The sequence below is a fragment of the Globicephala melas genome, chromosome 4, assembly GCF_963455315.2.
Source record: "Globicephala melas chromosome 4, mGloMel1.2, whole genome shotgun sequence".
NCBI classification, from domain to species: domain Eukaryota; kingdom Metazoa; phylum Chordata; class Mammalia; order Artiodactyla; family Delphinidae; genus Globicephala; species Globicephala melas.
Window position 1 is genome coordinate 66,613,645 of NC_083317.1, and position 22,683 is coordinate 66,636,327.

Sequence of the window (22,683 nt, forward strand, 5' to 3'; positions counted from 1 at the left end):
TAGAAATGGCAAGAGTGGGTATCCTTGTCTTATTCCTGAATTTATAGGAAAGGCTTTCAGCTTCTCACTGTTGAGTATGATGTTAGCTGTGGGTTTGTTATAAAGAGCCTTTATTATGTTGAGGATAGATCAAAAGCTAAGCCAGAAAACAAGTCTCAGCAAATTTAAGAGGATGGAAGTTATACTGAACATTTTTTCAAACCACAACAGTATGAAAGTAGAAATCAATTACAAAGAGAAAAATGGGGAAAGAACAAACATGGAGACTTAACAACATGCTACCAAAATACCAATGGGTCAATGAGTAAATCAGAAAATACCTTGAGACAAATGAAAATGGAAACACCACACTCCAAAATCAGTGGAATACAACAAAAGCAGTTCTAAAAGGGAAGTTTTTAGTGATACAGGCTTTCATAAAGAAACAAGAAAAATCTCAAACAATCTAACCTATCACCTAAAGGAATTATAAAAAGAGAAAGAAACAAAGTCCAGAGTTAGTAGAAGGAAAGAAATAATAAAGATCAGAGAGGAAATACATAAAATAGGGATTAAAAAACAATAGAAAAGATCAGTGAAACCAAGAGCTGTTTTTTTGTAAAGATAAACAAAATTGATAATCCTTTAGCCAGGCTTACCAAGAAGAAAAGAGAGATGACCCAAATAAACAAAATAAGAAATTAGAGAGGAGAAATAACAACCAGTACCGCAGAGACACAAAAAAATCATGAGAGAATACTACATACAGAATAATAAGATAATAATACAACAGTTATATGCCAACAAATTGGACAACCTAGATGAAATGGACAAATTTCTAGAAACATACAACCTACCAGGACTGGATCAAGAAGAAACATAATTTGAACAGACCAATCACTAGGAGTGAAGTTGCATTTGTAATTAAAAAAAAAGAAACCTTGCAGCAAAAATGTCTAGGATTGGACAGCTTCATAGGAAAATTCTGACAAACATATAAAGAAGAACTTATACCTATCATTCCCAAACTATTGCAAAAAAATTGAAGAGGACAGAACACTCCAAAAATCGTTCTACTAGTGTACCACTACCCTGATACCAAAAACCATAAAAAGACATTACAAAAAAAAGAAAATTACAGGCCAATATCTCTGATGGATATACATGTAAAAATCCTCAACAAAATATTAGGAAACGGAATCCAACAGTGTACAAAAAAGGTCATGCACTATGATCAAATGGGATTTATTCCAGGAATGCAAGGATGGTTCAACATTTGCAAATCAATTAATGTGATACACAACATTAACAAAAGGAAAAATAAAAATCACATGATCATCTCAATAGATGCAGAAAAAAGCATTTGGCAAAATTCAACATTCTTTCATGAAAAAAACTCTCATCAAAGTGGATATAGAGAATTTACTTACATTTTTAAAGAATTTACAAGCTGATTTTAAAATTCATAAGAAAAATGAAATGTTTAAGAATAGGCAAAACATTTTTTCAGAATGAATAACATTGTGATATTGGTACAGGGGAATATAAGAAGGCCAATAGATCTAAACAGATATTCCAGAAATGGTTCAGGTGTTTGGGAGAATTTTGTATATTTTGAGAAGATGTTTCAGGGTATGATAAACTATTGAATAAATGGCTTTGGCCAATTAGTATCCATTTTGGAAAAAATATAAGACCTCTACCTTATACCATTCACAGAAGTAAATTCCAGATGGAGAAAATACACAGATATTCAAATAGCAACTCAGAGAGTTTTAGAAGAAACAATAAGAAACAGGTTGTTACTGTGGAGTAGGGACCTCCTTAGGAAAGCTTTAAGGAATATGCCATAAGATAAGAGACAGGCAACAAAGTGGGAGACAGTGTTTTCTAGATATATAGCAGGCAAATAATGAATATGCAAAATATATAAAGATCTTTTGCTAAATCCTCATCTTTCATAATAGGAAATCAATAGATAATGTCTAATTAATAAATCAAGAAATGGCATTATAAATATAATTAGAAATATGAAACTAAGTCTACTAGAAAAGATGATTTTAAGAGTTGAAGGTGTGGTTGCCTCTTACCTCTGAAGATAAGGGTTTGGCAGTGAGGAGGAATCAGCCTCATTAGTAATCACTAGGGAAATGCAGTATGCCCCTTGTCCCCCATTAGACTGGCAAAATATTAAAAATTGAAAATATTAATAATATCAGGTAATGGAAAAGGCATTGAAAAATGGGCATCTAGATGCAACAATCATGGGTATACATACCAGTATGGGCAATTTGTTATCAACATTTACAACATGTTGATATATAGAAAATCCATTTCAGATATCTATCCTATTTATATGACCAAAGGTCAAAATACTGAAAACAGCCTAAAGATCTATTAATAGAAAATTGAATAAATGAATGATGATGTATACATACTGCGGAAGGCAGTGATGATAAGGAAAGTTCTTCAAACCACATTTTTAAAAGAAAAGATGCAGAACACTAAGTGTAGTATAAAACCACTTGAATAATGAATTTGTGTTTTTACTTACATATTCAGATACTCAAGGAAAAAAGCCTAAAAGGAAATGTATAAATCTGGGGAGGATACTAGTGATTAGAATTGCGGAAAATGGTCAAAGTTATTCTTATTTTACTTGTGTTCAAATTTTTATGAAAGAATATAATATGTGTTAATTATGTAATTAAAAATTAAAAGGAATGCAAAATAAATTAGTATTACAGGCAGAAGACTGTGTTTGAATTGTGGCTCCACTGCTTATTAGCATATAACCTTAAATAAATCACTTGACTTCCTGTTGACTAGTTTTTCCATCCGTAGCCTTTTGTCACATACAAATTCTTGATTTGAATGTACTCAGCCTTTTCAGTCTTTTTATTTGACTCCTGCATTTTGTTTGTTACCCAGTAGATCTTTCCCTTCCTGAGGGAAAATATAATTCTATTTTTTCTATCAGTTTTAAGGCTTTCCATTTCACAATTCGATTTTAATCTATGTGTAATTTATTTTATGTTGGTTTGAAATAAGGGTATACTTTCATTTTTACATATGAATAATTCATTTATTGAATAGTCAGTTCAGTTTCCACTGATTTATAAGGACATCTCACTTATATATCAAGTTCCCATATTTGGGTGGGTCTTTTTCTGGATTTTTTTCTCTGTTGCACTGATATATTTATCTATTATTCTACTAATAGCACACTTTATTAATTATAATAACTTTACAAAATATCTTGATATTTGGTAGGTCTCCCCTTCTCCCTCTCTCATCTTGGCTTTTTATGACCATTTATTCTGCTATATGAATTTTAGGATTAGCTTATCAAGCTCTATGTAAATCCTTGCTGGGATTTTGTTTGAAACTTGAACATATTGATGAATTTAGAGAATGGGTGAATTTAAAACAATTTAGAGATTTACATAGTTAAGACATGAGTGTTCCATCTTTCCATCTTATAAACACAGTATATTTACTTTGGCTTTCTTTTATGTTTTTTATATGGCTTCATAACTTGTTCACGAAAGTCATACATATCTTTTGTTACCTTAAATTTACGTATCTTATAGATTTTATTGCTCCTATGAATTAGTTTTCTTAAAATCAGTTTCATAATTAATTGTTAGTGTATAATATATTGTTCATTTTTGTTATTTTATATTTGACTACATCACAGACTGTTTTGTTTTTAGTAGCTGTCTTTAGATTATCTGAAATATTTTGTGTATAAAAGCATAGCAATTGTAGAAAAATTTTGTTTCGTATATATGTTGATGGAAAATTAACCAATAGTCAATTTTTGAAAGAGATGGAAAATATTATTCGAGCCAAATTGAAGATTATAACCTGGGAACAGCTTCTCAGAAAACTCTGAGAACTGTTCTATCCATTAGAGGTCAAAGCACAGTTATATAGGTTTTTGAGACAGAGGGCTATACACTTAATGATGTAGATAGTTTACACAATCCAGATCTGCAAATACAAAGTGATGGGTCATTGTGACCCCTTACAAGATTAAAAAGGAATGTTATCTTTTAAGGAGTTGTCTAGTTGGTGCTAGGAGAATGTTGCTCTTTATCGTTGAGCAGGTATTTCTGCCGATGCGGTGGGGGGGGGGGGTTGGTCAATGCGTAATGCAGGTGCACAAAGCACAGTAGAGGGGATAGAGGAGGCCAAAGGGCAGGAAAAATTTTTGTGTTTAAATTTTCCTTGACTTGCCTTAAAATATATATATTATATATATATTTGTTTTGTTGGATAGGAACCCAGTGTAGTGCTGAATATAAATTGTTTTAATGGGAACTGTCTTTTGTTTCTAATTGCAAAGCAAATGCCTCCAAGGTTTCAACTTTAAGATGTTTGCTGCAGGCCTTTGATGAAGTTAGAAAGTTTCCACCTCTTTCCAGTATTCCAAGGGCTTTACATTATGAATGGTGTGGAATTTTATTTAATGCTTTTCTATAGTATCAAGATGTGTTTTGTACCAGTCTCAGCCTATTGATAAAGATGGTATTGACAGTGATAGTAGAAATGCCTGGTGACACTCAATTGGGTGAGTCTTCACAAATGTTAACCCTTTTGAAGCCAGTGTTGAGGCTGGAACAGCCCTTGTGATTCTTACTGTGATTGCAAGACGCACCTCAGCAACAACTATCTGAGAACTTTGAAAAACATGGTTTATTACTCATAGCTCCTGGAGAGTACATGGCATGCCTGGGGCCACACAGGGATGTCGTGGTCTGGGAGAGAGGGAAATAGGGAGGGGGAGACAGAGAGAGAGAGAGAGAGAGACAGAGAGAGAGAGAGACAGAGGGGGGGGGAGAGAGAGAGAGAGAGAGAGAGAAAGAGAGAGAGAGAGAGAGAGAGGGAGGGAGAGAGAGAGAGAGAGGGAGGGAGGGAGGGAGGGAACATGGACCTGGAGTTTTATTGAGATTGGGGTGGGATACCTATGGTTTCGCAGGTTCACTTTATTGGTGAATTTAAAACAAGAGGAGGAATTAAAGTGCAAGAAGGGAAATGCAAGCAGTCAGTCAAATGGCCAGTTTATCTAAGTCAACCAGAGCTTTCTTAAGAAAAAAAAAAAGGAAACTTCCTGGGTGGCTCATCCTGGCTCTTTATCTAGTAGTGTAGCTGGCAATGGGTTTATTTCAGATGGAGGTCTTTGCAATAGATGCCTCAGTAATCAAAAGCTTAGTGTTAGGCACTTACACTGCAATTTAAAAAGCTAACTGTCAGGTACTTACACTACAAAATGACTGTTCCTTAATTATTTGTTGAAATATGTAAATAGATTTTCTAATGTAAATATTTTTGCATTTCTGGGATAAATTCAACCTGGAAGGGGAAAACTTTCATGGAGGCTTGTTGGTGCAGTGAAAGAAGGAACAAATTACTGATGTTAAGGTTCCTGCTGAAACAAAATAGTATCATAAAATCAGAAAATAGAACCCCCTGTCCCTGAGACACCATTTACTAAAGAAACTGCATATTAGCCTATCAAATACAAGAGGGTGCTCTTGGACTGAGAGGTACCTGTATCGGGCATGTTACTGTGTACATCTCCTTAGATTCTCTCAGCTTTGCATATCTCTCAAACTCTTGGCTGCTTGCTTCATCTCAGTTTTGGCAGGGTTAATCAGCTTCATGCAGTACTACTTTTGAAGCTGACTGGCTATACCCGGAGTCTTTGGCTCCTCTCTTTAATTCTGGATTTAGATAATGTGCCATACTGTAAGGCATGAGATCTGGCTTCCCTAACAGATGCCAAAGGGGTCAAATGACACAGCCCTGGAGTGAAGGGGTGTTAATTTCCCATGGAGAAAACCTTGACCAATATTATTAGACAAGACACAAGAAATAAATTCTCCCTCCCTTCCTTCCTATGGTTGGGCTATTCTGAATCATGGTTTTTCCCTGTAAGCTGTTAGAGACATCCTGCAAGCCAAGTAAATACACCTGCTGGGTTATTGGCTATGTCTCTTCTGCTTCTCCCCAAGAAATAGTGGTTAGTATGATAATGAATCATCTTTTACTTCTTTGCTTTAGTTCACTTTTCCTTTATTATTGCAGCCCTGAGATTATACTTCTTAGTGAAACATTAGCACTTAGGCCTTGCCTCAGTCTATTTTCTACAGAACCCCAGTTAAGATAATAGTATCAGAATTGTTCTAGATCAGGGATAGGAAACTGTAGCCCATGGGACAAATCTAGTGTACTGCCTGTTTTTGTAAAATGATTTCTTGGAACACAGCCATGCTCATGCATTAACATGTTTTTCTGTGGTTGTTTTCTTACTACAAAAGCAAAGCTGAACAGTTGTGACAGAACTATATGCCTGCAAAGCCTAACATATTTGCTCTCTATCCCTGCATAAAAAGTTTGTTGACCCCTGTTCTAGACTGTAGACCTTCAGGAAGGGATTTTAGAGTTGGGTTATCTCCTACCTAAAATCAAAGGACCCAGTGAAGGTGTCAAGTGAAGTATTAAACCCTATCATGTGGTGACATCAAAATTACTCAAACATTCTCCTTTGATTAATTAGGATGAGGGGCTAATGGAAAGGCAAGCCAACAGGAGAGTGAATGTTTGTGGTGCTTAATTCATAAAGGGCAATGATAATTATAATGATGATGGAATAAAATAGCTTGCTTTGATGCCATTTGTGTTATTTTCTATTCCAATTTAAATTATGACAAATTTGGTAGTTTGAAACAACACAAATGTATTGTCTTACAGTTCTGTAGGCCAGAAGTCCAACACAGGTCTCACTGGGATAAAATCAAAATACTACAGGGTTGCATTACTTTCTGGTAGCTCTAGAGGAGAACTTTTCTTGCCTTTTTCAGATTTTATAGGCTTTACACATTTCTAAGCTTGTAGCCACCTTCCTCCATCTATAAAGACAATAATTTAGCATCTCTTTGACTTCCTTCCATCATCAAACCTCTTTCTAACCACAGCTGGGAAAGGTTCATCACTCTTAAGGACTCGTATGTTCAGATTGGGCCCACTTGGATAATCCAGGATACTCTCTCCATCTCAACAAACCTTAATTACATCTAAAGTCTTTTTTTGTAATATCAGGTAATATATTTATGGGTTCTGAGGATTAAGGCATAGACAGTTTTGGAGGGAGCATTATTTCACCTACCAAAACACAGAGACTGTATGAAAATAAAATGATCAACTTAGAACAGTTCATTACTGATTTAAGGCATTCCAGAGGCCCTCTAAAACAACTTTAAAGGAACTCTTAACTTCTGCAGCTCTAGGGCAGACTGTGCTAAAAATAGGCCCAGGATCTTTTTATAAGGAGACTGAACACATAGTTTGAAAGGTCTTATTTGTTAAAGTCAAAGCCCTGATAGGAAAGAGTATGACCCTGACACCTGGTATAGCTTTCTAGGGCTGCCATAACAACGTTGTATAAACTGGGTAGCTTAAAACAACAGAAATTTACTAATTCACAGTTTGCACGCCAGAAGTCTTGGTTGGGCCAGTCTCTCTCTGAAGGCTCTGGAAGAGAATCCTTCTTTGCCTTTTCCAGCTTCCGGTGCCTCCTAATGTTCCTTGATTTTTGGCAGGGTAACTCCAATCTCTTTCTCTGTCTTTACATGGCCTTTTCCTCTGTGTGTCTGTATCCTCTCTTCTTTTATAAGGACACTAGTCATTTGATTTTAGGGCCTACCCTAAATTAAGGATGATTTCGTCGCAAAATTCTTAACTAATTACATCTTCAAAGACCCTATTTCCAAGTAAGGACACTTTCTGAGGTCTTCCAACTCTCATCTGGTGAGCAGAAGTGGCAAGTAGCTATATAGCTCATAAGATTCATATGTCAGAGACTCATGTGTCCTAAGGCTTTATCCCATAAATATCTAGGACCTGGCCCTATATGTGATGATTTTGAAGGTCTAATGGTCTGGGGATGGAGGGGCATCTCCTCTAAGGTAAAATGTAAGCTTTTGTATTTCTCCTTATTCAGAAAGTGTCATGTCACTTGGTGGGTGCTTTTGGATTTAGTTAATAGTATATAAGGCCCTAGACATTACTGTTCCAAATCAGTTTTTTAGGTTATCCAAAATTCTGCCACTTTTGAGTAGAGCCTAGAGAAAAAAAGGTCTCTTCCCTAAGTCCAAGTGCAGCCTACCCTACCATTTGGTATCTATGATCTGCTAGAGCTTAATGTATTTGGTAGTTAAGAACACTCTATTGGAAAGCCCCATAAGAGAGGAACAACAGCTGCTCTCCATTTTCAAAGTAACTTCTGGTATGCTAATGGGCCCTTGTGGAGACTGAACACCTAACGATGGGACACCAAGTGACTGTGACTTGACCTGTCCAGCATGAGTTGGATGTCATCATATTCATTGATTCCTAGGATTGGGTGAGGGATGTGACAGTCCATTTTACAATGGAAGAGGTATATTTGGGAAATCAGCCTTGAACTGTCCAAAAAGCCTAAGTGAATTGGATAAATGGGGAACCAAGAATTCCTATGTTGCAACAATGCCTTTCTCTCAACCCACATATATGGTCTTATGGAGTAGGAGGGGAATATCTAAAACCAGCTAATGGAGTAGGACAGAATTCAGGCCTGGTTCATAGACAGGGTCAGATGATTGGTTGGTACTATCTGGGCAAGGAGTACTGCTCAATTATGTCTCCACTTAGGGGGTGACATGGAGTGACCTGATGAAGAAAAATTCTTACGGTGCATAGATCCCCACACAGTATACTTGATTGTGCATTTCGTATTGAGAATGAAACACAATAATAAAAAAATCCAGAAACAAAAATTTCTTTCCATTCGATGGGAATGTACATTGATGCAGCCACTATGGAAGGCACAGTGGTTTTCCACTATGAAGGCGCCTCAAAAAATTAAAAATAAATTGATCTTCTAATTCCACTCCTGGATATTTATCCAAAGAAAGCATAGACACTAATTAGAAAGGATATGTGCACCTCTATGTTTATTGCGGCATTATTTACAATAGGCAAGGTTTGGAAGCAACCTAAGTGCCCATTAATAGATGAAAGGATTAAGATGTGGTACACACACACACACACACACACACACACACACACACACACACACAGGAATATTTTTCAGTCATGAAAAGAATGAAATCTTGTCATTTGCAACAATATGGGTAGACCTAGAGTGTATCATGCTAAGTAAAATAAGTCAGACAGAGAAAGACAAATACTGTTGTGAATCACTTATATGTGGAATCTAAAATACAGAACAAATGAACAAATATAACAAAACAGAAACAGAGTTACAAATACAGAGAACAAACAAGTGGTTGCAAGAGAGGAGAGTTTGGCGTGAGGAAAGAAATAGGTGGGGGAGATTAAGCTTAACAAACCTCCAGTTGCAAAATAAATGAGTCATGTGAGGAATACAGTCAATAACTATGACTCATTGTGGTGATCATTTTGAAATGTATAGAAATACCAAATCACTATGTTGTGTAATAGGAACTAACAAAATGTGGTAGGTCAATTATACTTCAAAATAACAAAAAACTCATAGAAAAAATGATCAAATTTATGGTTACCAGAGACAGGGAGTGGAAGGAGGGGGAATTAGATGAAGGCTGTCAAAAGGTAGAACCATCCAGTTATAAGATAAATAAGTACTAGGGATGTAATGTACAATATAATAAATATAATTAACACTGTTGTATGTTATATATGAAAGTTGTTAAAAAAGCAAAACCTAAGAGGTCTCATCAAAAGAAAAAAATTTTTCTATTTTATTTTGTATCTGTATGAGATGATGGATGTTCACTAAACTTATTTGATGAACATTTCATGATGTATCTAAGTCAAGTCATTATGTGGTACACCTGAAACTTATACAGTGCTGTATGTCAATTATGTCTCAAAATTGGAAGAAAAAAATTAAATGTCATTACTAAAGAAAGACACAGCTGTAATTTGTATACTTTTCTATATGTATATTTCAATAAAAATATTAAAAAATTAAACATCTATTCCTGATAAAATAAATTTATAAAATATTGAATGAATTCATACTTCTTTAATGATATATGTTATATATATTATATATGTATGTATAATTATATAATAATAATATTATATATATATATATATAAAATCTGGGATTTTATTTAATAGGGAAACACCAAGAGACATTGTCACTAAAGTTAGGAAGAAAACAAGGATGCTCATCCCCTCCACTATTTTTAACACTATAGGATGTTTTAGTAATGCAGTTAGACAAGTACAAACAATTAGAGGTATAAAAATTGGAAAGGAAGAAGTAAAATAGTCTCTATTTTAGATTATATGATAATATAACCTGGAATGCCTAAGAAAATCAACATTAAAATTAATACAAAGAATAAAATAATTTAGAAGGTAGCATACTAAAATCCAACTATAGAAACAATACCCTCTTAGAAACCATAATAAAGAGAAGATCCTGTACAAAATAGCAACAAAAGTTTCAAAAATAATTTGCTATAAAATTAACAAGAAAATCTATATGTGGAAAACTCAAAATTCCTGAAAACTTGAATAAGTGAAAGGTATGCTTTGCTCCTGGATAAGATGACTCATTTTTTCTTCTATTTGTTGGACTTTATTCTTTTTCTTGACATTCTACTGTTAAATGCTTATATTTATTAAAAATTTATACTTTTCTCCTTTTAATATGTACAGGCACGCCTCGATTTATTGTGCTTCACTTAATTGCACTTCACAGATATTGCATTTTTTTTCAAATTGAAGATTTGTGGCAACCATGAGTCGAGCAAGTCTATTGGCACCATTTTCCCAACAGCATTTGCTCACTTTATGTCTCTGTGTCACATTTTGGTAATTCTCACAGTATTTCAAACTTTTTCGTTATTATATTTCTTAAGGTGGTCTGTCATCAGTGATTATTTTTAATTGAAATATAGTTTACTTATATTAATTTCAGCTGTACAACATAGTGATTTGATACTTTTATAGATTATGCACCATACAAAGTTACTATGATATTATTGACTATGTTCCCTGTGCTGTATATCACATGCCTATGACTTATTTTAAAACTGGTAGTTTGTGCCTCTTAATCCCCTTCACCTATTTTGCAACCCTTCCCTCTGGCAACCACTAGTTTGTTCTCTGTTGTGAGTCTGTTTCTGTTTTGTTGTATTTGATTGTTTTGTTTTTTAGATTCCACATATATAAGTAAAAACATATACTATTTGTCTTTCTTAGTCTGACTTATTTGACTTAGCATACTACCCTCCAGGTCCATTCATGCTGTCACAAATGGCATTATTTCATTCCTTTTTATGGCTGAGAAATATTGCAGTGTGTGTGTGTGTATGTGTGTGTGTGTGTGTGTGTGTGTGTGTGTGTACCACATCTTTATCCATTCATCTGTTTATGGACATTTAAGTTGCTTCATATCTTGGCTATTGTATATAATGCTACAGTGAACATTGGGGTGCATATATGTTTTTGAATTAGTGTTTTCCTTTTCTTTAAATAAATACCCAGGAGTGGAATTGCTGGATCGTATGGTAGTTCAATTTTTAATTTTTTTGAGGAACCTCCATACTGCTTTCCATAGCGGCTGCACCAGTTTATGTTCTCCCCAACAATGCACAAGTGTTCCCTTTTCTCCACATCCTTGCCAACACTTGTTAATTATTTGTTGTCTTTTTGATGATAGCCATTTTGACAGGTGTGAGGTGATATCTCATTGTGGTTGTGACTTGCATTTTCCTGTTGATTAGTGATGTTGAGCATCTTTTCATGTGCCTCTTGGACATCTGTATAGCTTCTTTGGAAAAATGCCATTTTTTAATCGGATAGTTTGTTTTTTTGATATTGAATTTTATGAGTTCTTTATATATTTTGAATGTCAGTCACATCATTTGCAAATATTTTCTCCTATTCCGTACTTCTCTTTTAATTTTGTTGATGCTTTCCTTCACTGTGCAAAAGATTTTTAGTTTGATGTGGTCCTGTTTGCTTATTTTTGCTTTTGTTGTCCTTGCCTGAGGAGACAGATCCAAATAAATATTGCTAAGACTGATTTCAAAGAACATACTGCCTATGTTTTCTTCTAGGAATTTTGTTGTTTCAGGTCTTATATTTAAGTCTTTTGTACATTTATTTATTTATTTTTTAATGGTATGCCCATTGCTATGGCTTTTTAAAAAAAATATTTATTGGGCTGCATCAGGTCTTTGTTGTGGCACATGGGATCTTCATTGCGGCATGTGGGATCTTTCATTGCAGTGCTCATTGTGGTGCATGGGCTCTTCGTTGCAAGCACGTGGGCTTCTCTCTAGTAGTGGCATGAGGGTTTTCTCTCTCTAGTTGTGGCATGCAGGCTCCAGGGTGAGTGGGCTCTGTAGTTGTGGTGCACGGGTTCCAGAGCATGTGGGCTCTGTAGTTTGCAGCATGCAGGCTCTCTTGTTGAGGTGCACGAGCTCAATAGTTGTGGCGTGCAGGCTTAGTTGCCCCGCAGCATGTGGGATCTTAGTTCCCCGACCAGAGATCGAACCCCCGTCCCCTGCATTGGAAGGCAGATTCTTTACCACTGGACCACCAGGGAAGTCCTCTTTTGTCCATTTAGAGTTTATTTTTTTATATGTTGTGAGAAAATGGTCTAGTTTCATTCTTTTACATGTAGCTGTCCAGTTTTCCCCAAACCACTTACGTGAAGAAACTGTCTTTTTCCCATTGTATATTGTTGCCTCCTTTATTGTTGATTAATTGACCGTATGTGTGTGAGTTTATTTCTAGGCTCTCTATTCTGTTCCATTGATCTATGTGTCTGTTTTTTGTGCAGTGTCATACTGTTTTGATTACTTTAGCTTTATAGTATATTTTGAAGTCAGGGAGTGTGTGTGATACCTCCAGCTTTGTTCTCCTTTCTCAAGATGGCTTTGATTATTCAGGGTCTTTTATGGTTCATTGAAATTTTAGGATTATTTGTTCTAGTTCTGTGAGAAATGCCATCAGTATTTTGATAGGGATTTCATTGAATATGTAGATTGCTTTGGGTGGTATAGACTTTTTTTTTTTTTTTTGTGGTACGTGGGCCTCTCACTGCTGTGGCCTCTCCCGCCACGGAGCACAGGCTCCAGATGCGCAGGCCCAGTGGCCATGGCTCACGGGCCCAGCCGCTCCATGGCACGTGGGATCCTCCTGGACAGGGGCATGAACCTGCGTCTCTTGCATCGGCAGGTGGACTCTCAACCACTGTGCCACCAGGGAAGCCCCTAGACTTTTTAACACTTAATTCTTCCAATCCATGAACATAGAATATCTGTATTTATGTTGTCTTCAGTTTCTTTCATCAGTGTCATATAGTTTTCAGAGTGTAGGTCTTTCACCTCCTTGGTTAACTTTATTCCTAAATATTTTATATTTTTTGATGCAATTTTAAGTGGGATTGCTTTCTTGCATTCTCTTTCTGATAGTTCATTTTTAATGTATAGAAATGAAGAATTATGTATATTAATTTTATATCCTGCATCTTTACTGAATTTATTTATTAGTTCTAATAGTCTTTAGGGATTTTTATATAAAGTATCATGTCATCTGCAAATAGTGACAATTTTACTTTTTCCCTTCTAATTTAGATGACTTTCATTTCTTTTTCTTGTCTGATTCCTGGGGCTAGGACTTCCAATACTGTGTTGAATAAGAGTGGACATTCTTGTCTTGTTCCTGAACTTAGAGGAAAAGCTTTTAGCTTGTCACCATTGAGTGTGATGTTAGCTGTGGTTCTGTCACAAATGGCTTTTATTATATTGAGATATATTTCCTCTATACCAACTTTGATAAGGATTTTTATCATGAATAGTTGTTGAATTTTGTCAGATGCTTTTTCTGCACTGATTGTAATGATCATGTGATTTTATCCTTCCTTTAGTTAATATGGTGTATCACATTGATTGATTTGCAGATACTGAACCAAACTTGCACCGTTGGGATAAATCCCATTTGATCATGGTGTATGATCCTTTTTAAATATTGTTGAATTTTGTTTGCTAATATTTTGTTGAGGATCTTTGCATCTATATTTTTCAGATTTATTGACATGTAATTTCCTTTTGTTGTAGTGTCTTTGCCTGGCTTTGGTATCAGTGTAATGCTGGATTCAAAGAATGAGTTTGGAAGTGTTCCCTTCTCTTCAGTTTTTTAAAAGAGTTTGAAAAGGATAGATACTACATCTTCTTTCAGTGTTTGGTAGAATTCCAGTGTGAAGCTATGTGATACTGGACTTTTGTTTGTTGGGAGTTTTGGTTTTGTTTTTTATTACTGATTCAATTTCATTACTGGTAATTGGTGTCTGTTCATACTTTCTATTTTTTCCTGGGATATTGTACATTTATGAGTTTGTCCATTTCTTCTAGATTGTTCAAGTTGTTGTCATGTAAATGTTTGTAGTATTCTTCAATTATTGTATTCCTGTGATATCTTGTATAACTTCATGTTCATTTTTGATTGTATTTAATTGGACCTTCTCTCTTTTTTCTTGATGAGTCTGGCTAAAGTTTCATCAATTTTCTTTATCTTAAAAAAATAACCTCTTAGTTTCATTGATCTTTTTCTCCTTTTTTTTGTCTCTATTTTATTTATTTCTCCCCTGATCTTTATTATTTCCTTCCTTCTACTAACTCTGAGTTTTTTCTTTTTGTAATTCCTTTAGGTTTCAAGTCAGGTTTTTTGAGATTTTTTAAATTTCTTGAAATAGGCCTGTATTGCTACAAACTTCCCCCTAAGAACTGCATTTACTGCATCCCACAGATTTTGAAAAGTTGTGTTTCAATTTTCATTCATCTCAAGACATTTAAAAAAATTTTTCTCTTTGGTTTCTTCATTGACCCATTATTTTTTTTAGCAGCCCATTGTTTAGCCTTCATGTGTTTGTGTCTTTTCCACCTCTCATTCTGTAATTGATATCTAGTTTCATACCACTGTGGTCAGAAAAGATACTTTATATGATTTTACTCTTTAAATTACTGAGATTAATTTTGTGGCCTACCATGTGATCTATCCTGGAGAATGTTCCATGTGTACTTGAAGAAGATGTGTATTCTATAGTTTTTGGATGGAATACTCTGTAGATATCTATTAAGTCCAACTGCTCAAAGTATCATTGAAGGCCAACGTTTTCTTATTGATTTTCTGTCTGGATGATTTATTCATTGATGTATGTGGGGTATTAAATCCCCTACTAATACTGTGTTACTGTCAATTTCTCCTTTTATGTCTGTTAATATTTGGCTTATATATTTAGTTGCTCCTATGTTAGGTGCATATATGTTATGAATATTAGTTCCTCTTTTTGGATTGACCCCCCCTTAACATTATGTAATGCCCTTCTTTGCCTTTTGTTACAATCTTTGTTTTAAAGTCTGTTTTGTCTGATATGAGTTATATTACCCCTGCTTTCTTTTCATTTCCATTTCCATGGAATATCTTTTCCCATCCTTTCACTTTCAGTCTATGTGTGTCTTTAGCTCAGAAGTGAGTCTCTTATAGGCAGCATATAGATGTCTTGTTTTTTTTATCCATTCAGCCACCCTGTGTCTTTTGATTGGGGCATTTAGTTCATTTACACTTAAAGTGATTATTGATAGGCATGTCCTTTTTGCCATTTTGTTATATGTTTTCTGGTTGTTTTTGTAGTTCTTCTCTATTCTTTTCTTCTTCTTTTAGTCTCTTCCCTATGGTTTGATGATTTTTTTTTAGTATTATGTTTGGGTTTCTTTCTCTTTGTATTTGTGTATCTATTCCAGGTTTTTGGTTTTTGGTTACTATGCAATAAATAGGTAGGTAGGTAGATAGATATTTGTTTTAAACTGATAGTCATTTAAATTCAAACACATTCTTAAAGTTCTACAGTTTTTATAATCCTATCACCATGTTTTATGTTTTTGACATTATATTTTACATCTTTTTGTGTATCCTTTAATTACTCATTGTAATTAGAATTGATTTTACAACTTTTGTCATCTAACCTCCATATCAGCTTTTTAAGCAGTTGATCCACTGCCTTTACTATTATATTTGCTTCTACCAATGAGATTTATTTTCTTCATGTATTTTCTCATTTCTTGTTATGGCCTTTTCTTTTTTGCTTAAAGAAGATCCTTTAACATTTCTTGTGTGGCCTGCTTAGCGATAAAATCTTTTTGCTCATCTTGGGAACCTTTATATCGCCTTCAATTCTGAATGCCTAACCTTGTTGTGTAGAGTATCCTTCGTTTAGGTTTTTCCCTTTCAGCACTTTAAATATATCATGCCACTGTCTTCTGGCCTATAGTTTCTGCTGAAAAATCAATGAGAGCCTTATGGGGGTTCCCTTTTGTTTGATTCTTTGTTTTTCTCTTGTTACCTTTAGAATTCTCTCTCTTTAACTCTGGCTGTTTTTCTTATGATGTGTCTTGGTGTTGACTCTTTGGGTTCATCTTTTTAGGACTGTCTCTGATTCCTGGACCTAGATATCTGTTTCATTCCCCAGGGTAGAGAATTTGTCAGCCCTTATTTCATCAAATATATTTTCTGCCCCTTTTCCTCTCTTTTCTCCTCCTGGGACTAAATCCTATAACATGAATATTGTGACACTCAGTGTTGTCTCAGAGGTCCCTTAAACTATCCTCATTTTAAAAACTTTTTCTTTTTACTGTTCTGATTGGGTGATTTCCACTATTCTGTTTTCCAACTCATTTATTAATTCTTCTTTACCACTTAATCTGCTTTTTATTCTCTCTGGTATATTTTTCATTTCAGTTATTGTATTCTTCAGCTCTGATTGGTTCTTTTTTAATATTTTCTAATTTTTTATTGAAGTTCTCACTGTGATCCTCTATTCTTCTGAGTTTGGTAAGCATTTTTATGACATTGCTTTGAAATCTTTATCATGTAAATTACTTATCTTCATTTCATTAGGAGTTTTATCTTGTTATTTCATTTGGAACATATTCCTCTGCCTTCTTAATTTGTTTCACTTTCAGTGTTTGTCTTTATTAATTAGGCAAAACATTTGTCTCACCTGGTGTGGAAAGTATGTCATTATATAGGAGTGTCCCTTTGCAGACTGTGTGTGCTTGGTGGCTTTGGTGGGAGGGCTGGAGCTGAAGTGAGCATTGGCTGGGGTCTCTGAGTTTGTAATATCCCCTTTGTCTTTTGGGTGACCTGCTGGGGGTGTGGGTCCTGACTAGATCACTTCTTTCACCCTTGTACCTGTCTCTGTGTGATTAAAAAAAATATATATCCTTAATTGTAAAAAAGCTGTACAGCCAGTCTTCAGGTTGTTCTGAGAGAGAGTTATTTTATATATATGTTGTAGTTTTGGTGTGTGCACAGGAGGAGGTGAGCTCAGGGTCTTCCTACTCTTCCATCTTGATCCCACCTCTGCCCAGTGATCTTTGATATTACTCTTGAAAAAATATGAATCACTGAAGGCTCAGATGATGGTTAGCATTTTTTAGCTATAAAGTACTTTTAATTAAGTTATGTGCATTGCTTTTTTAGACATAATGCTATTGTATACTTAATAGATTACAGTATAGAAGTCTACATGCACTGAGAAACCAAAAAAAACTTCTATAACTCACTTTATTTTGATATTACATTCTGTTGAGGTGGTCTGGAACTGAACCCACAATATCTTCAAGGTATGCCTGTATTTATAAAACCATATATTTCCCCCTTGATGAGGATCATCTGTATCCCACAAGGTTCAATATGAGGCATTTTTGTTCTTTTCTGTTTCATACTTTTCATTATGATTTCTTGTTTGGCCATAATTACTTAAATGCATATTTTTTAGTTTCCAAAACATTTTTGTCAATGAGTTCTAATTTTATTTCATGTTTGTTAGAGAATATATAGTATCTTTGATTTTGATTATTTGGTATTTACTGACTAATTTAACAGATATTTTTGCAGATACCTATTTTCTTCAGAAACTTTTCCAGGTCCTGATAATATGTAGTGAAGAAATCACCTACTTCTTTGCTATATATATATATATATATATATATATACACACACACACACACACACACATACATATATATATATATATACACACACACACACGTACATATATGATATGTATTTGTGATGTGGGCAGTATTCCTGTTTTGATGTGATCAGGCATGATTACAGAGGGATCTTATTCTTGTCTTGATTCATCATGGTCACAGAATGACTTTGTCTGGTGTCTCCTGGATGTCAGGGGCTGTTTTTCTCATTCTCAATTCTTTAAGTGTTTCTAATTTATTTTCATATTTCCCATATCACAGTCTTGTATAGTTATCTCAATTTTTTGATACTTTGAGGTTTATTATTTTATATTTTGTGATTTACTGGGGCTATTGCTTATAATGTTTTATAAACAAAATGACTTTTATCTTATGTTTATTATAAAAAATATAATAGCATTTTAGAATATCATTCCATTACGTCTTGAGGCTCAATTTCTGAAAGGTTATATTATTCATTTTCTTGCTTAGGTCAGATTTTCCAAACTTTTTAGACTTATAAATCTTCTTTCCATACATTTCATAGAAACTTTTATCATACACCTCATAGGATTTGGTTTTATTGTTTATCATTTTTCTGGTATATAAAAAAATGTTGAAGTTAATACATATCTTAGTATAGTATATATTACTTTATATAAATTTTATTTTAAGAAAGTCTTTGTTTACACTAATTTTGACTTTTTAAATTTATGAAGTCATTATGCCATTTACTTTAACTTAATATGTAGAAAGCTCAACTTTTTAAGTCAATTTTAGAATTTATTGTTTGCAGTTTAATAATAAAACATTTAAGTATATGCTGTGCCTTCAAAAGTAATATGCATTGCTTTCATGATCTGATATTTGAAATTTTGTTTCCTGTTAAAACTACTAGCTGGCTTATTTTTGTTGTTTTTTTGTGTTCTGTTATAAAATTTCTAGGGAAATGATTAGGTCTCAAGAAGCTATGTAGGAGTAACTTATAACTACCATTATATTTTCTGTTTTTACCACTGTATTTTGGAGTTACTGAAACATCTTTATTAACAGTATAAGAATTTTCACCAGAGAAATACTAATGGATTTCAAGAAAATCATCTTAAGGCACATTCCTGTGAAATATCATTATTTGAACGTTGGCCTATTTTTATCCTTTCTGGGTTTTTTTTAACTAATGGTAGATTAAATTTAACAAAATATAACTACAAATAAAACTCAGAATCATAGTAAAAACCATCAGCACAGCTAGCAGTATTTAGCTGAATGACTGAGTCTTGAATATGATCATCTAATAATCATTTTCTGTTCTCAAATCCTTTTCTTTTGAAATGAAGAATGTATATTTTGTTAATTGTCTTATTTATTGATTTATAAATCAGTATCAACTATATTTAATGATGTGAATCTCTAGAATACCTTTGTGAACTGCAGAGAGTTCATAAATCACCAATTTAAAATACTGACGTAAGTCAGAAAATTGGATTTGATAGAAAGAAATTTGAAGCCAAATTTGTGGCCACATTTTTCAAGTGCAAAAAACTGAATGGCATATACACTGTTTGTTAAAGTTATCACATTTCATCCTTTATTTCATCTTCATTTTCTATCCCATTTTTCTTTTGTTCCAATGTTCTCATTTATTTTTATGTTGTTTCATATATACTTACATATTTTCTCAATATACTCTTTGGAATGAGGTAGATTTCATTGGTAAGTGTTTATATTGAAGTAGAGTTCATTTGCCAATTTTTTTCAATGTAGAAAACCTGTATTCAGGTTTGGAAAAATTGGTATTCTAAATAAAGTTGTATAATGTATGATTATACTTTATTGTATTAACATTAATCTTTATTTGGAGCAAGGTAAAATTAATGTTAGAATTACAAAAATGATTGTTCTAATGTTTTCCAGCTGCTAATAGGTTATGAAAATGGTACTGTAGTATTCTGGGACTTGAAATCTAAAAGAGCAGAACTGAGAGTTTATTATGATGAGGTAAGTGATTTCTACTGGAATATTTGAAAAGAGTATGTGATTTTATGCCTGTTTTCTACATTTAAGCCTTGTATGTTACCAGTATTTTTATCATTGGAAAACTGCCTAGTTCTGATCCAGTGCCTCACACTGCCTGTTGGTATTTGCACGAGTTCCACCTCTGGGTTGTTCTCCTGAGTGGAAATTTTGCCTTGACGGATTATTTTTAAGCCTTTTTTGGGCATTTACATATGTTGGTGTCTATTACCCTATCTTTTTCTTTCCTTTAGGCTCTATGTTTGTTTATTTCTTTTTTTTTTTTTGCGGTACACGGTCCTCTCACTGTTGTGGCCTCTCCCGTTGCGGAGCACATGCTCCAGACCCTCAGGCTCAGCGGCCACGGCTCATGGGCCCAGCCACTCCGCGGCATGTGGGATCCTCCCGGACCGGGGCACGAACCCGTGTCCCCTGCATCGGCAGGCGGACTCTCAACCACTGCGCCACCAGGGAAGCCCTATGCTTATTTCTTAACCTTTTTGTCCTTAAGGTCTCTAAAGATACTACTAAAGATACTCTAAAGATACACATCATTAGAAAATTGTTTTTCTGTGGCAGAAAGTTTAAGTAGTCAGTTTGAAAGGCCTTATCTTCTAATACTTGCCTTCTTACAATAAAGAGAGATTTTTAAAATAGTAATACTTAATAATAAAAGTCAGATCTTGAAGTACATTTTGTCATACAGAATTGAGATTTTAGGTTTTCATGTAGAGAAAACAATGAACTCTTATCAAGGATAGTCTGTTAATTGATACTTCGGTTGTTCGAAGATTGATTCTAAGCTATTATTTCCTTCTTAAGAAGAAGCTAATGTGAAAAGAGTGAGGCTAGGGGCAAAAGGTGAGAAAGGGAAATTATATCTTGTAGCTGTGGAAATAAAGGTGATCATCTAGGCTCTCAATTAAATTAAAAATTGTTACAGTGATGAGAGATAGGAAAATACAGGTCAAAAATCACTGTTTAGAATTACCCAGGCTTAAATGGGAAGAGTGCCAAAGAATTTAAGACAACACTAAGATAAATAGAGAAATAAATTTGAAAGGAAAACACATTTTTTTAGAACAGTTTCTTTTTATGCCCTCTTCCATCCCCTTATAAAAGTAAAATTTAAATTTTGGTGCTTAAAGGTACAAGCCTTCGGCTATCCCATAACCCCCACCCCCCATTCATTTCTTAGTGGTTCTGGAAAACTAAGATTTTATGATATATACAAGATTATTGTCATGGTGACAAAGAATTCAGAAGTAAATGATATAACAGCTGGGTAATTGGTCATGATTAGTGAACAGTACTCTGGCAAGCAATGTCATACAGTTATGCTCTTTATGATCAACTTACGAGGCACCTTGAATCATAAGGCAAGAAGGTCCTAGAGAGCTAAGCTAGGGTTTTCCTTTTGTTAAATACATAAAATACAAAGATGAGTATGAAGATCACTTCCTCTCTTAAGACTAGCAGTTAGGGCTTCCTAACCGGATACCCGGGTCCAGGAAGATCCCACATGCTGCAGAGCGGCTAGACCCGTGAGCCATGGCCACTGAGCTTGTGTGTTCAGAGCCTGTGCTCCACAACGGGAGAGGCCACAACAGTGAGAGGCCCGCAAAAAAAAAAAAAAAAAAAAAAAAAAAAAAAAAGACTAGCAGTTAGATAAGAGTCCAAATACCATCTGTGTATTTAGCCAGTTGGAACTAGAGTGGAGCAGCTGAAATGGAAATCCAGATGAGAATGCTCAATCAGCTAGTTTTCCTGTGGCCTTAAAAAGTGTGGAAGGAAGATTTCTAACTTTAAAAAGTAAGTGAAAGTAATTTTGCAATGAAATGTTTAAATAAAGATTAACAATGTTTAAGTCAGTAGAATACTACACTTTATACTTAGAATTATATGAATATATATAAAATTGATTTACTTTAATGCATAATTATATGTCCTATCATTTTAATAAAGATAGTTGTATACTTCATGTTATTACCAAACTTTTCAAACTTTCCTCATCACTTTACGTCTCATATTTTGAAATCATCTGTCCTGAAATGGTTTCTCATAAGTCACCAATGATCAGTGACCCCTTCCTTAGTCTTTTAAGTTCCTCACTAAACCTGTGACTTTACATCAGTCCTTCCTTCTTAAAATGATTTCTTCCCTTGTTTGTGTTTTTCCACCTCATTTTTCACCCCTCCTTTCTCCATCACTGGTTCTTTCCTTAACTCTCCTTTACATTATAGATAACTCTTCAGGATTCTACGTCTTCACCCTCTCTTCATTTCTCCTTCAGTTTACATTTATGTTCATATCCCCTCCCACCATTTCAAATATTACCTATATTATGCTGATAAATTAAAAATTCATATATCTTTAACTCTTACCTCTCTCCTGAGATCTAGATCCAAATATCTAATAATCTATAAGTCCAGATGAATATTCCATTGGCACTGAGTTTATATTTACAGGTCTGAACCTCTTTTTCAGTTTTTCAATTTTGATTTAGTTATTTTAATTTATAACCCTCAGAGTCATATTTGACCCTTTTTTCTTCTTCATATATCATATGCAATCACTTTTGTGGTCTTCTTGATCCAATTTTTATATTGTCTCTCATTTATTTCTTCTCCTTTTCCATTCCCAC

General features: G+C 34.3%; 1 protein-coding gene across 7 annotated transcripts in view; it reads left to right on the top strand.

Moving 5' to 3' along the window:
* Positions 1 to 22,683, top strand: part of STXBP5L (syntaxin binding protein 5L) — a 364,746-nt gene that overhangs the window by 129,953 nt on the left and 212,110 nt on the right. For all 7 annotated transcript variants that reach the window (XM_060298126.1, XM_060298127.1, XM_060298125.1 and 4 more), the window contains one exon: positions 19,941 to 20,024. In XM_060298126.1, the coding sequence (XP_060154109.1) occupies positions 19,941 to 20,024 (84 nt within the window). The remainder of the gene's footprint in view (positions 1 to 19,940; positions 20,025 to 22,683) is intronic.